Source organism: Pavona decussata, unplaced genomic scaffold, assembly GCF_977016875.1.
Source record: "Pavona decussata unplaced genomic scaffold, jaPavDecu1.1 SCAFFOLD_102, whole genome shotgun sequence".
NCBI lineage: Eukaryota > Metazoa > Cnidaria > Anthozoa > Scleractinia > Agariciidae > Pavona > Pavona decussata.
The window spans coordinates 1,420,562-1,434,818 of NW_028145517.1; the positions used below are offsets into that span (position 1 = coordinate 1,420,562).

The 14,257-nt window shown below is 37.6% G+C and overlaps 1 protein-coding gene across 1 annotated transcript; it reads left to right on the forward strand.

Moving 5' to 3' along the window:
* The first annotated feature begins 5,677 nt into the window (after positions 1 to 5,677).
* LOC146471530 (uncharacterized) lies at positions 5,678 to 12,310 on the forward strand. Its single transcript, XM_085120001.1, has 5 exons — positions 5,678 to 6,026; positions 9,372 to 9,516; positions 11,297 to 11,348; positions 11,477 to 11,514; positions 11,604 to 12,310. Exons 2-5 carry the CDS (start codon positions 9,388 to 9,390, stop codon positions 12,066 to 12,068), a joined length of 684 nt encoding a protein of 227 aa, XP_084976127.1. The 5' UTR covers positions 5,678 to 6,026; positions 9,372 to 9,387; the 3' UTR covers positions 12,069 to 12,310.
* The last annotated feature ends 1,947 nt before the right edge of the window (positions 12,311 to 14,257 follow it).

A 14,257-nucleotide genomic window follows, 5' to 3' on the forward strand; every position in this document is an offset into this window, starting at 1 on the left:
TTGAGAGGACAAAAGAACGAACAACAGAAAAATGCTCCTAGCCCTAAAAACGCAATGCAGCTACAGGTTATCGGTGTCCAGTGAAATAGAGCTTTTGAAGAGCGCAGGTTTACTGCACGTCTTAACCACGATGTCAAAAAAGCCGAGATGCTGACAATAGCTTTGTTGACATCACTGATATTGTTCCTTGAAATAAATCAATTGACCTGCAATGGAATATATTACCGGATCACTGCACATTCATTCCACCGTCCATGTTTCAGGTAAATATTTCTGTTAAAAACTCTTAATACGTACTGGATTGAATAGAATCGTTTCTTACCCAGTCAACAAAAACACATTTTTTTAAATTGTGATAGATATATTAAACAACTTGTTCTCAGTTATCGTCTAATGATTGGACATTTATATAGCTAAAGAAATTAAATATCGAACTCGTGAGTTTAACATACTTAAAGCCATCAGTGATTCGCGCCTCTCAGGCTTCAAATTATCAATATATCTTAATGCGCGGCCAAAAAATCATGTTTCACAAGAGTGTAATAAAGAAGTGCAGCTTTTTAGACCAATATCTTAGTCTAATTTTATAATGAACAGTTATTTCATGAAAGGGACAACAAAAAAGTAAACAAAATTTTCCAAATTCTTTCGCTTGAGTTAACTCTTCCTGTTTTTGCCGAAAATTCGACGACACACCGCAAATATGCAACAAGAAACCTTGCATTGTTGGACACAGGAAGAAGTAGTTATTGAAATTTTATATCTCGGAGCTGTATACAAATAATATTTCCTACGGATCTCTGCTTCAAGGCACATACTCATTACATTGTTTTCGAAGCTTTTTAAAACAGTTTGCCTTTCGTGTGAGTGTCACTATGACAGCGCACACAGCGTTTTATTTTCTTTCATTACTTACTATTCATTGCTATATTTTCTGAAAGAGGTAAATACTACATTCAACTCAAAAGCGGACTAATAAATAAACAGTTTGTTTCTGAGTTGCATCGCTTGAGTTAACACTTCCTGTTTATTCGACACAAATCGAATGCTTCACGCCAAGTCATGCAGAGATAATTTGGTTTAAGAATAATTTATGCATCTTAAATGTTTTTTGGTGGTCCGAAGTTTCCAAATAAAACAATCTTACATTTCTGTATGCACCTGATGTAAATTATGAATGGCCTGTGTCATTCTAGCGATTGCACATTCTATATTGAGCTATTGAGCTCACGTCTCAGTTCCGCGAACACCATGTCCAAAAGCGTCCTGATGTGTTCCTTAGTAACACCAGGTACTGACTGAATTGTTTATTATTTTTTCATAGTAACGAAGCATCGCTAAAATTGATAAAATTAAAGAACTGCAAGCTGTAGAATCTCTTGAAGCATTTTACTTAAATTTGGAAATCTGGTCAACGAAATTTCTGCGTGTCAGAAAGACACTAGAATACACCTTTAACTAAAATGCAGTGTACGGTATCACTTCGTTGTTGTTGTTGTTGTTGTTGTTTTTTTGTACAAACACCGCAGTTGTAATGTCTCATATAGCAATACTGAATTGGAATGCCTTTTGACTGATTTAAACTGAAATCTAACAAGATCCGGAATTTACATGTTTCAGGCATAAAATTTACATGAATTTTACAGTATCTTCCAAACCCTGTAAATGGGTAAAAACTTTGTAAATTGGAATTTACACTATCTTTTGGAAAATTTACTTGATATATGTGTTTACATGCTTTTTACATGGGTGTAAATTTTCATTCTTTCCAGTACGTGAGTAATAAGCTTGTTGCTCGGAATCCTAACATAGTTCGTATGTGGAATTTGCATGGTCACATACATTTTTATTATTATTATTATTATTATTATTATTATTATTATTGTGATTTTGGCAGCTGAATTCATTAAAGGCAAGTAAAGGTTTTATCATCCTGTTATGATCTCTCTTACCCTGAGTTGTAAATGAGATGATCGAGAAAACTCGACAATGCTTATTTTATGAGTCATTACCTTTGCCTCTCTGATGGCGATGTTTCGTGATCGAAGCGAACGTGTTTAACCCTTTAAGATCAGTATCAAACTTCTCCTTCTAGTATCAATGCTTATTCAACCCATGAGGTCATGAGAATTAAGTATATGATCACTGAAAGTTAACTTTTTTGATATTTTAATAATTTCTCCCCAGTACTTGAATAAGAAAGTATGGGGACAAGATAAGAGAATTTCGTCTTTGACATTAGGGGTTAGAAGGTTAACCCTTTAACCCTTTCAAATCCAATATCATCATGTATATTCCCCTCACTGTCCTCCATATATTTCTTATGTTACTAGTTGGGAGATTTTGTCTAAAAATCAAGGCATTTCATCTTTGGTGATTATTTCCTTTATTCTCCTGACATAAATGTTTCATCAAGTAGTGAAATTGTAAGGAGAATTGGATGTTGATCAGCACTGGGGCTTAAAGTGTTAACATTTTCCCTTTAATTCATCTTGCACCTGTGAACGATAATTTGACTTGCATAAATTTACATCGCCTATATCAGAATTAAGACACACAATACTGGATGCATCTTTCGATCGTGATAAGGCCATCTCCTGACAACAGCACTTCCTATCGCTTTTAATGTTACAAAATCTACCTACAACACAAGGGAAGTATAAAACATGTAAATAAAAAGAAATTGTAAAGGAGGGAATTTACATCCGCTCCTTAAGAGGCAAAGGTGATTTTTTCATACCCACTGAACACTGTTAGAAATTAGTTTGTTTTCTTTCGATCATCATACAATTGATAACCAACTTTGCTAGTTATAGAGCTCGAGTTGGAATCTCAGTGAAATGATACCCAAAGTACAATTTCCTAATTGGCACCCGATTTAAGAGCTGGTTTTATCAATGAAGATATATTGCGTATTATAATAACAAAACTGTGAAATATTAGGATCATTTTCAAAAAGAGACATTAAAGTTTGTTCTCTTCACAGTCGCTCTTCAATTATCTTAGCTTGGCTTGCATAACATATAAGTACTGTTCCATAATACCTCATTATCTTCAGCTTGTGCTGCTGTTTTGACCCTCTTGGGAATGTTTTCGTGATCCGGCGAATACATGAAAGTGACCAATTACTCGTGAAATCTTAACTGAATTGCATCCACATTTAGAGACAAATCGTTTCGTTCATGATCCTGTTTTGATCTGGACTGTAAATTTTAAGACTGTTTTGTTTTCAACAGATTTCAGGTTTTATCTTTGAAAAAGAGTTAACCACTTTTAATGCTTACTGGTATCTCGGTTCCCTAGCTATAAGGAGAGGCCCCCTTCAAACTTGCCCTACGGGTACATTTTAACATTCAATTAATTTTAATTATATTCATATATGTTTCCTCTGCACGTGTATAAACACCATACACAGCACTGTATTACATAGCACTGTATTTTTAATAATGTGTTGTATATACACCAGCACCAGCACACTGTGTGGCGATGCGCAACCTTTGCCATGTATAAATGTAGATGTAGCTGATGGAAATGGAATTTGCACCGTCAGAAAACACAATTACCTGCATGATTAATATTTTGATCAGGGGCACCAAACGAGAAACACTTTTAAAAGTGTTGCCTCCTGCTGTATTCCCAGATTGTTTTGTGGCCTCTTAAAGAGATATTTGTGCAAGCTAATACAGTTAATCTATTCGGATGCCACAGACAACTTTACACCAGGGCTTACAAGTGTTAAGTCAGTCAACTGATTCCTTTTCAATATTTTCGTGATCTTAGCTAACGTATTCAAGTGATCCACTTAACTTGAAAGCAGCATTCGCTATTTAGACTAAAAGCTTTTGTTACAACTGTTTATCACTAATTAGTTTTTATTATTATTTTTCCCGCAATTGGGTCAGCATCCGTTAAATTATGTGGGTGTAAAGGGTTTAATATTGTTGCTATGGCAACAACTATTGCGGCTTCCGTGACAAAAGGGTCCGGGGAGAGTACGTCCGGCAAGGGAAACGAACTGGTATCGACTGCTGTGAAGAAGAAGCTTGTTTCATTTCGATTTCTCGAAACTAGATTACCTCTTTTACAGGAGCGTGGATTTAAATTTGCGTTGCTGGGACCATAATTTCTTGGTGAATCTCACAGCCTTTGTCATGCCTTGTGTGTACGCTTGCATAGCCAGCCGCAACGATAACAATGTCACTTTTTCTTCGACGAAATATAATTTATGTCGGGAATAAAAAACTTAAACCGGTATTCACGGAAGCACTTATAAGTACAGATCATGAGTTCACAAACATAAGCAATTACAGTCAACTCCCTTTATTGCAGACACCCTCGGTTCCGTGAGTAAGTGTCCTTAATAGCGAGGGTCCGTAGCAGCCGTAATTTATTTCAGTCAAACGTCTGTAATTAATTTTTGCCGGGGATTTAGTTGCTGTTCGTATTATCGGGGTGTCCGTAATAGCGAGGTGTCCGCAAGGCGAGAGTTGACTGTATTTATAAAGAGCAAAGCACTTCGAAACTGAGCAAATTGGTAACTTTATTATCAAGTTTTTACACAGAAATGAGATGCCTACCATCCAAACTCCATGGCCAATCAGAAATAGAACTCGCGCGCATTATACCTTTCCGATATATAAGGTAGGCTCAGTAGGCTAGGAAAGCTACAATTAGTTGTCAAATCGCCGAAAGCACACATCTCAACAATTAACAGGCAAAATTTATGTGTGAAGAGGGTGGAGACAAATGACTGAGCGCGGGGAAAGCTTTACGCCTAAGAGAGTTAACTGTAGATCGAGACACTTTGCTTTACCTTTTTTTTCTTTTCTTTTTTTTAATTTTTGGTCTTTTCCGGATCGTGCGCCCACTTTTTGCTTAAAAGCCAGGCCAAACGAATGCAACATGCTGGTGCAACATCGTCCAAAATTGTTGAATCCAACTTGTTGCGATCGTTTAGCCACCATGTTGTACGGTGTTGCATGATGTTGAACGAGGTTTGATTTCTATCAAACATCGTCTTCAACATCGTCTAACATTTCTTTTGTTCTTAGGCGTGAACAACAATATTACATTCGTTTGGCCATCGTGTTCAACATTGTTGAACGCGCACATGCCCACTAAGCTAGATTGAGGGTATCTCTATTCATAGCATTGATTTATTGTTTATATTCGCTTCGCGCGTTGCTGCCTGAGTGTTCCAGCTACAGTATGGCGAACGAACGAAGTTTTGAATCTCTTAACCACGAAAGCTTAAACACAAGCGATCAATCTTCAAGTAGAAAGAGCAAGGGCAAAGGAGTAAGTGAAATTGTAAGACAAGGAAAAGCGAGAAGATGGTCCGATGATCCTATCTATAATCTATACAGACGTTTCCGCAAACGGATGGTCTTGCATATTTCGAAGATTAACGAGGATTTCCTAACATCCCCCTGAAAACATTCACAGGTGGCACTGATAAAGACTTTCAAACTTTTTGATGGAGGTCTGTAAGTATTCGATTACTTTAATTAGCAAAAAAGAAAAGCTGTATTTGTATATTAAATCCTCGTTGACGCAAGAAAACGTCATTTAAAGGCAGATAATTACGTGATGCTTTGAAGCAAAAAGGAAAAGGTTAAACTCTTTAGCTGTTTCCTACACCAAGATACAAGAAACGATATCATTGAATACACTCCTCGATATTCCCGGAGATAGCCTTTACAACATACAAAAACAACATTACCTGATATCAATTTTTGTAAATTTTAGATCGTTCGGATACAATAACTACTTTGCAAAGGAAGAATGACTTTCTTGCACCCATCATCGCTAAAAGAAGACCTGTGACTTGCGAGTCTTGACATATTCAAGAATAACGCCATACGGACACAAGACTTTCAAATTGTTCAGCTGTTGGTAGAAGGTAAACTAATTAACATCGCTCTCCGACAAACTTCTAAGCTGGAATGACAGTTATTAAAGCAGTGTGAGAGTTATTCTGGCTTCATTTAAGTAACAACTGCAGTTATTGGAGCTTCATCCAACAGGTATGTTTGGTCGGTTTTGTTGTCGTTTGTATGTTGGGAAAGATTTGTCAGTTGTATTAAAGTAACTGATGTAACAAGATGCAATGTCCCAGGCAACTTGCATCGCAACAAAACAATGACTCCTCTGGTACGAAGGAGAAAATGGCCGTGAGCTAGACCGACATTTTATGCAATTTTTCCATGTTCCAGAACCACAGTCGCGACAGAGAGTAGAATTCGACTCTTCTGTTCCAAAACTTAGGGGGCATTTAAAATTCAAGATTTCAGATTCATAACAGAGAATCTTACAATAACCAGGAAATTGTACGTGCAGCTTATATTACAAATGACTTTTCAGTTTGATGGAAGAAAAATTGCACGGAACATTGACAACTTTAACAGAACTGTACAAAAGCGATACAAGGTGTTTAATTTAATCGATTCTAACAACTTCAGGTCTTAATTTCCAACTCCATATTTTTTAACCTTTCTTGGTTTATTCTTTTGAAATTGGAAACATCCTCTACAAAGTTGTCACGTTTTTTTCTGTGATACTATCATATAGTTTTTTTTTCTCAGTTGTGACTTCATCTCATTTATTGCATGGAGAGGATTTTCAGCCGTACGAGTAACGCATTGATTTTTTTTTTTTTTTTTGAATTTCCAGCTCTTTTGCAAAAATGTCAAAATATATGATTCTCATTCAACTTAAGCCCATCAAAATTACGTATAATTTACCAATTATTACTCTCACACCGTATTTATCAGCACGATCTTAATTTTTCTCTTATAACCTGACTAAAATCTTCTTTTTATGCTTTAACAAAAGCAATCAGGGGTGGAATTAATTATACCTTATATTAATTCGCAAGTAATGACAATGAATAATCATCTAGAATTCACAATATTTATTGACTTTATTCAGCTGTTAGAAACATATAGAAACGTCTATTAATTGACACAAGTAAAGAAAAATGGAAAAAATTAAAATAAATAAGAAAGTCGTGTTAATCGCTACATTTTTTCCAAGCCACCGTTTCACTTATCAAAAAATGTGTGTAAATTGCGGTGTGAATCGTTAGTACGAAAGTCTGTCTTCTAGCGTGAAAAACCAATAATATTCCATTATATTTTCTATCATCAGCGGTTATTTTATTCCTTTTACGCTGTGCGAAGTTAAGCTGTCTATAAAGGTTTTTTTGTTTGCACGAAAAAATAAATAATTGTTCTCTAGTTAATGCAAGAAGTGCAGCATTGTTCTTAATGTTTGGAAAGAAACATTTGTGAGAGCAGAATGGACCGAATACGGTTTCTCAATCAGGATAAAAGAAATTGCATTCTTTTGGGAAGATTTTCGGTTTAATCAGAATAGGCAGAACTGTCAGAGGCGACAAACGGTTTTTTTTTTCGTATTGCTTTTGTTTTCGAAGGGGCAAATATATCGTTAAAAAGGCAAATTGTTACAACCAACAACTGCTCGTAACTCAGGAATAAAATTCCGTTTCCTAAACTTTCAACAACTTGAATTTTTATTTAAAGCATCTGAACAGATTAATCTGTATAATTTACACAAAAATATCTTTAAAGAGCAAAAGACGATCTGGCAAAACAGTAGATAACATTTTTAATATTTTGCTTGAAGGTTATCGCTGGGTGACTCTGAACTACCTTCTTCTGTGAACTGCTATTCGGTGCAGTATCCTGTAATTCATGAACCGCAATAAGAATGACCAAAATTCCAAAAGAATTCGCCCTTGCCTTGACAAAATAATAAAAATAAAAATAAATGATCTGATATTGTTGTTAGCCAAGAATTTTACTCGAAGCACAAAAAAATTAAAAGAGAAGGTGTAACGAAGTGTAAAGTTTGCCGCGCAAACTTAGGGTGCGAAGGACTAAGAAGAATTAGGGCAATTACAGCGGTATATTTCGATGGGTAACCCCGAAGAAGCCTTTACTTGGTATTATTGCTGGCTGGTTTTCCGTGCAAACAATTAAAATTAAATTGCATGTACGACCTGTCAAAAAGTAGTCATGTAAGTTCAAAATGGCTTAGATTTCTACCATGAGAAGTAACGAAAGCCTAGAAAGACGACGCAGCTAAAATTTTTTGGTTACTTACTGATTATAAGCGCCTGATCGGCTGTAATAGTTGTTATCACGGTTTTCGACGCTATATTGACGAGTAGGCAAACAGGCTTGAAATAACAGTGTTTGTATGGAAACCCGATGTCAAATAATTCTCATAAAACATCACTTCTGAAAAATTCATGAATTGGAAACTTTTGGCTCTAGGAAAAGGAGTTTAAGAAAAAAAATTGGAGGGATTAGCTGTGCCAGAAAGCCTCCAGTCGTGTTTTGAGCTTTCCATACATTTGTCTGTAAAGCGAAACAGCCGTGACTGCTACTAAAAATAGTTCGCGGGAAAAAAATACAGGGAAATGTATGGAAAGTTCAAAACACGACTGGATGCTTTCTGGCGCAGCTACATCCCTCCAATTTTTTTTCTTAAACTTCTTTTCTTAGTGCCAAAAATTTCCAATTCATGAATTTATCAGAAGCGGTGTTTTATGAGAATTATTTGACATCGGATTTCCATACAAACACTGTTATTTCAAGCCTGTTTGCCTACTCGTCAATATGGCGTCGAAAACCGTGATAAGGCCTATCCAATACATACATGCATGATTAATCCGGTTGTCGCGTTCACTTCACTAAACTTACAGTTTGGTAGACTAATCGAGTTTAAAGGGCATGTATGGAAAGCATATGATTATTGTTGTTTAGATTCAGACTCCCAAGGAGCAATCGTTCCCTCAGTCCATTAATCTAGCGCCCGCCATTTTCTTTAATGTATTGCATAGAGGCACAGGGAAAGAGCGCGGGAACTGACAAAATCCTGTTTACACTAGTGCTGGCAAAGGACTGGTACCCGAGTATTACCCTTTGATTAAGTGCCCAAGCTTAGGATCCCAAAAGAAAAATCTATGTTCAGACTAGTGCCCATGCCCGAGAACCGGACCAGGGCGCCTAGTCTGAACGGGACCTAAGGCTATGTTGACACTTAGGCTGCGTTCACACTTGGTGCTCGAGTACTAGGCCATGCCAATATAAAAACGCGTGCACACAGGGAACCGGTGCCTACCTCAGTGGCCGAAAACAAGGTCTTGATCTTGTACTTAAACAAGGACAACGTGCCCGAACTCTGGCCTGGATACTTGATAAAAGGGTGCGTTCACATTAGTGGTCAGCGAGAACCGTACTCGGGCACCTTGCTCGGGAACCAAGTGTAAACATAGCCTAAGACCGAAGTCTATTAAATTCTCATACTCCTTAAATTTTTGTATTATTTCTGATAAATAACAGAAACCTGTCAGTGAAGATGATCAAGGCAATGTTTAAAGCGTTCTTCCACATTGCAACCTTACTGTGCGGTCTTTCAGTCGCCTTCGGCACATGCGCAGGTGAAAACGACCTGAGTGGATCTTGTGATGTAAAGACTCGTTGCCTGGTATGTGAACGGTGAAAGCGTTTTATTTGTAGAAATTAAGGATTAAATACAACCGCAAAAATCGTGAACGATCAATCTTGCTCAACGTTTGATCAAACGGGATCGTGATCAGTCAACATCGATAAAAAAAGAAATGAAACTCAAACGGACTGCAAGGACTGATCAGACAACATGAAAAAGCTTGAGAATACGATGTTTAGACTGGCTAATATCAGTCTTCATCAGGTACTCATCAGAACAACTCACGAATTCACAGAAAGAAAAGGGTAAAATAATAGCGGAAGTACATATGGTGGTATGGTGTGGCTAGATAAGCAAAAAGAAAAACAAAATATGTATACCAATCGCAACAAATGTAAACAAAACAACGAGCCAATCAGAATTCGAAGCAAATACATGTAACCGACGCCAAGCGCGGGAAAACGCGTTCAGCCAAAACACGATTGGTTTGGGTTTGCATTTTCATTGGTTGAGAAACTGGCTCGACTTCTGTTAACCAATCACAGAGCGTAGTAATGCAAAACCAAAGTAAACGCGAATTTTTTTCGACACTCATTTGAAAACCACTCTATAAAAGCCTGCTCTGTAATGAAATACAACGAAATCCCAAGACAAGGCTAACAAAAACGACGAAGGTTTCATGAACAACATGAATGAAAATACAAAAGGTTTCAGTACAGTTTAATGTCGGCATCATGATTTATATATTGTGGTATATAATTGTCTCTTTTTTCAGCTGCTGCATTTGAGCATACCTTAAAGTGCTACTGCGACTAAAATCAAAATTATTTTTAACGATATTATTGGGCTTCAAGATAACATTTAGACCTTAAATTGCAAGAAAAAATATATATAATTCAGACCAACCTGACAAAATTATACCTTAAAAAGGCTGCCCGAAGTTACGTAAAATGCATCCGCCATCACTCAAATAGCCGTCACAATTATTCCATTTTGCTTTAAATGTCAAATGTAGGCGAGATTTTCTGGAGATGATATCTTGGAGAACGCACCCAAGTTTAGAAAGAGAAAGAAAAATTATTTGTCGTGTGTTTACGTCCATCATAAAGGCTGGTTTCCATATGATCGCAGATCGCAATAAGGTCTGCGATCATATGGAAACCAGCCTTAAAACGTGCCATAAAAAAATTTCACGACCTAGTCGTGCAGTGACGGCAAAGAAATGTACCAAAAAGTTTAATTCACGTGCAGAGTTGCTGTTTTGGTTCCAAAACCTATTGCTTTTTTGACGTTCTCGTTGCCGTCGCCGTCGCGTTGCTAAAACTCCCTTGCAACTCAGCGGCTTCCCTCTCGTGACGTCATCCTATCATCTTGGAGACATTGAAAAGCGAGATAAAGCAGTCGAAATGCTCAAGTTCTTTCCCTACTTCTACCGAATATGGCTCTGATTTCAAATCTAACGCGAGTGGTAGTTTGAAGACAATGGGAATGATTCTCAGTGAAATGAAGGGATAAGATGACGTCACATTCTGTTCGGCCCAACTCTCCGTGTGGTTCGGGGACATTTTTAATTGACTAATGGCGGCAAACCGAATGTGGAAATTACCCTTAAAATAGTTGAGCTTCCCGTTGGAATTGCAACTTAAAATTTGGCATTATTAGTACTTTCCTCGTATACTTTTGAATGTTGAAGATAAAAGGAAAGGTAAAATTTTGATCGCAGTAGCACTTTAAGAAAATTAATGGTAAGAGATTTGAAAACAAAACAAAACTTGTATGTGTTTTTTGGTCTTAATTAACTATGTCTTCACATCTACAGAATGATGCCATTTCTTGCCTTACAAGAAAAGTTGTTTATAACCACACTCAAGGTAAATTTTGTTTTTCTCCCATCAGTGACAGAAAAGAGGTGTTATTGCATCACCCAATCTTAATTGCGCTAATCTTTTACATTTCTTTCCCTCTTTTTTTTTAATTTTTTTTATACATTATTTCCCAGGGGCTTTTGATCACAAGTTAAAACAGCTAGAAATGGAGGTATGTGGTATGTGATGTGCCAATTTATTTTTCTTGAAATAAAGTCAAAATTGAGAATGATGAACAGTTTAATTTTACTCACTTCTCAGATCGCCACCTTGAAAGCTCAGCTGGCCAAGGCCGGCCAACCTGGCGGTTTCGCCACGCTTGATAATCATGGCCGTGTGCCTCAGAACCTCCTTTCCGGAGGCTATGATCAGTACTCGGCTTACGACTTGGGTTGGCAGTCCCTTCACATGGCTGCTGCTGCCGCTTGCAGAGGAAGCACCCCGACTGGAGGTTCTGGCTGCTGCGGAAACGCAGTGCTGGTAAGGAATACCAATGACTTGAGAACCTGTAGCCAGATTTGCGCCCAGAGTTCGTATCCAAATTGTGACGCGGAAGTTTCTGTGTATGGAAGGGAGCGCAAGGCTTCAAAGAACGGAGAGATGGTGGGTTTGTTCTACAATTACAAATGCAACAGCGGCCAAAACGGAGGGAGTGAAGCGTCAACCGCTAATGAAGCCGTGATGGGCTACTCTGGTTATTTCGGCTTTTGTTGCTGCCGAAAATAATCGTTTAAACATTAATTAAGGGTTTGCAGTAGCCATTTCACTTCAAACAAAAAATATACATCTGTGCTGTACATTTCTAAATGTATATCACGATCAGTTTTTGTTGATGCAAAACCAGATAGATTAAAGTTTAAGGCTGAATGTGATAGCTTCTAGACATGAAATATTCTATCCCGCAACTGTAGAGTTATTGAAAAACTTAAAAAAATAAAACCTTTTAAAAGCGACTTATTATTACGCTATTTTGTTTGTTTTATAGCGTTTATCTTTAGTTAATTTGTTTCATGTCGTAGTCTGCTATCATACTAACAGTTTTAGTGGCCCAGTGTTTGTGAACTTTAAACTATCCCTCATTAAGATAATAAGAACTAAGTACTTTGCCTTTTACGTTAGTTGTTTATCAGGGATGTCACTAATCCCTGGAACAGCACACCGCGCGGAACAACGGAATAATCTGTGGGACATTAATGAACCCTCACACTGTTGGAAAAGAGTTGGCACGCAGTCCCCGGCGTGGTGGTCTATCTCCATCTCTCATTTTATCTGTCTTTCACATTTCATGCGTGGGTTGGGTGGGTAGGTGAGATTAAAATATGGACTGATAGCGGCTGCCAGTGGCGCCTTTGCATGCTGAAGTCCGATCTGACACCCCACAGAAGAACTGTAAACCGCACCATGAGACTTTGTGATGTGATGTATATAAACGCATTACCATTAACCTTCAGAACTTTGAAAAAATGTACGTCTTATCTTGCACAGCTTACTTCATCAAGTTAATTACATTTTACATCAGAACATTTCAAACTGATCGTCAGCAACGTGAAATTCGTACATAATAATCCTTTTGCTTTGAGACTTGTATGCAGTTGAAGAGAATGTGACATGGCATGATAGCTTTTGTTTGGGTTTGCATTCTCTACTATTATGAGCACTACTTAAAATTATGGAGCACAACTACGCGCTTCAATCTGAGAAAAAGGTCATTATTGTTATGTATTTCAAAGCTTTTTGACTTATTAACTTCTTAATCATCCTTGAAAATAAACCGCGCAGGTGAAACATCCTCGTCCCCAGGCCTTTTCTTTTGTAACAAGACGCATACGTGCGTGAACTTGGGCTTCTTTCCTGGCATATCCAGCTGTAAACGCCAGAAAGTTGGCATGATAAAACCTCAGTTGTCATTTGTCGATTGTTTTACAGCATAGTATAAGCAAGTATATTGTAAGCAATGTATATTCCTGGTCTAATTTTACCCTCTGTCCGTTTTTTACGCCCGGTCCATAGTCCGCGTTTTACACTGACCGATTAAGTAATAAATTTTAGAATCTAATAAAGGTTCTGACAGTAAAATCGTGTGCATCTATCTGGCCAACAGGATTTAGCAAAGCGGGCAGGGATAAGTTTTTGTTTTTGGAAAAAAGAGAATTCTGATTGAAATTGGTGTTTCGTGGGAATTTCTCTTTGTCAGTATCTTTAACCCATTAATCGATGAAATTTGTCCCGCGTCACATAGTCAAAATTTGATCCGTCTCGAGTGCATGTGTTTGTTTACGCAAGATTACGCAGTTGTCACGTTTTGTCAACTAAACTAGAAAGAAAAACAGACAAAATGCTTTCCTAAAGGAAAAATTTATTCAGAAAATTCTTTGTTTACGCCTAAGAAAGAAACGCTTATAATTCTAAATGCCAAACGAGAGACGCGAAGGCGATTTGAAGAACTACCAGTCCATTTCGAAGCGAATTTATCAACCCGTGCGTGGCACGTTTTTCAAATTTTCGCAAAAACTGTTCAGAATATAAAGAATCGGTCAATTAGAATAGTATTTCAGTACAAATTCACGATCAAACCTGTAACTTTTCGTTGAATTCCGAGAAGTACTCAAAAATCTCGTAGAAAGTCCGTGGCCTCAATAAGGATTTGAGATGTCCGCGCTCCGCTAACTCGTCGCCTGGATAAAACAACAATTTGTTCTCGAAGCACAGTTTCTTCGCCGTTATTTCTCGGATTTCCGCTATCGGAACTGTTGGGTATTCCTTAGTAGTTCTTCTTTCGATGTACCACTTCGAAAAGTTGTGTTTTCGTTCGGAAAATGCGAAAATCGGTGACTAAATAAATGTCCGACCCTTGCAAACCCATGCAGCGACAAGATACCTGCGCATGCGTTTTAAGGCCCAGACGGCGATTTGTG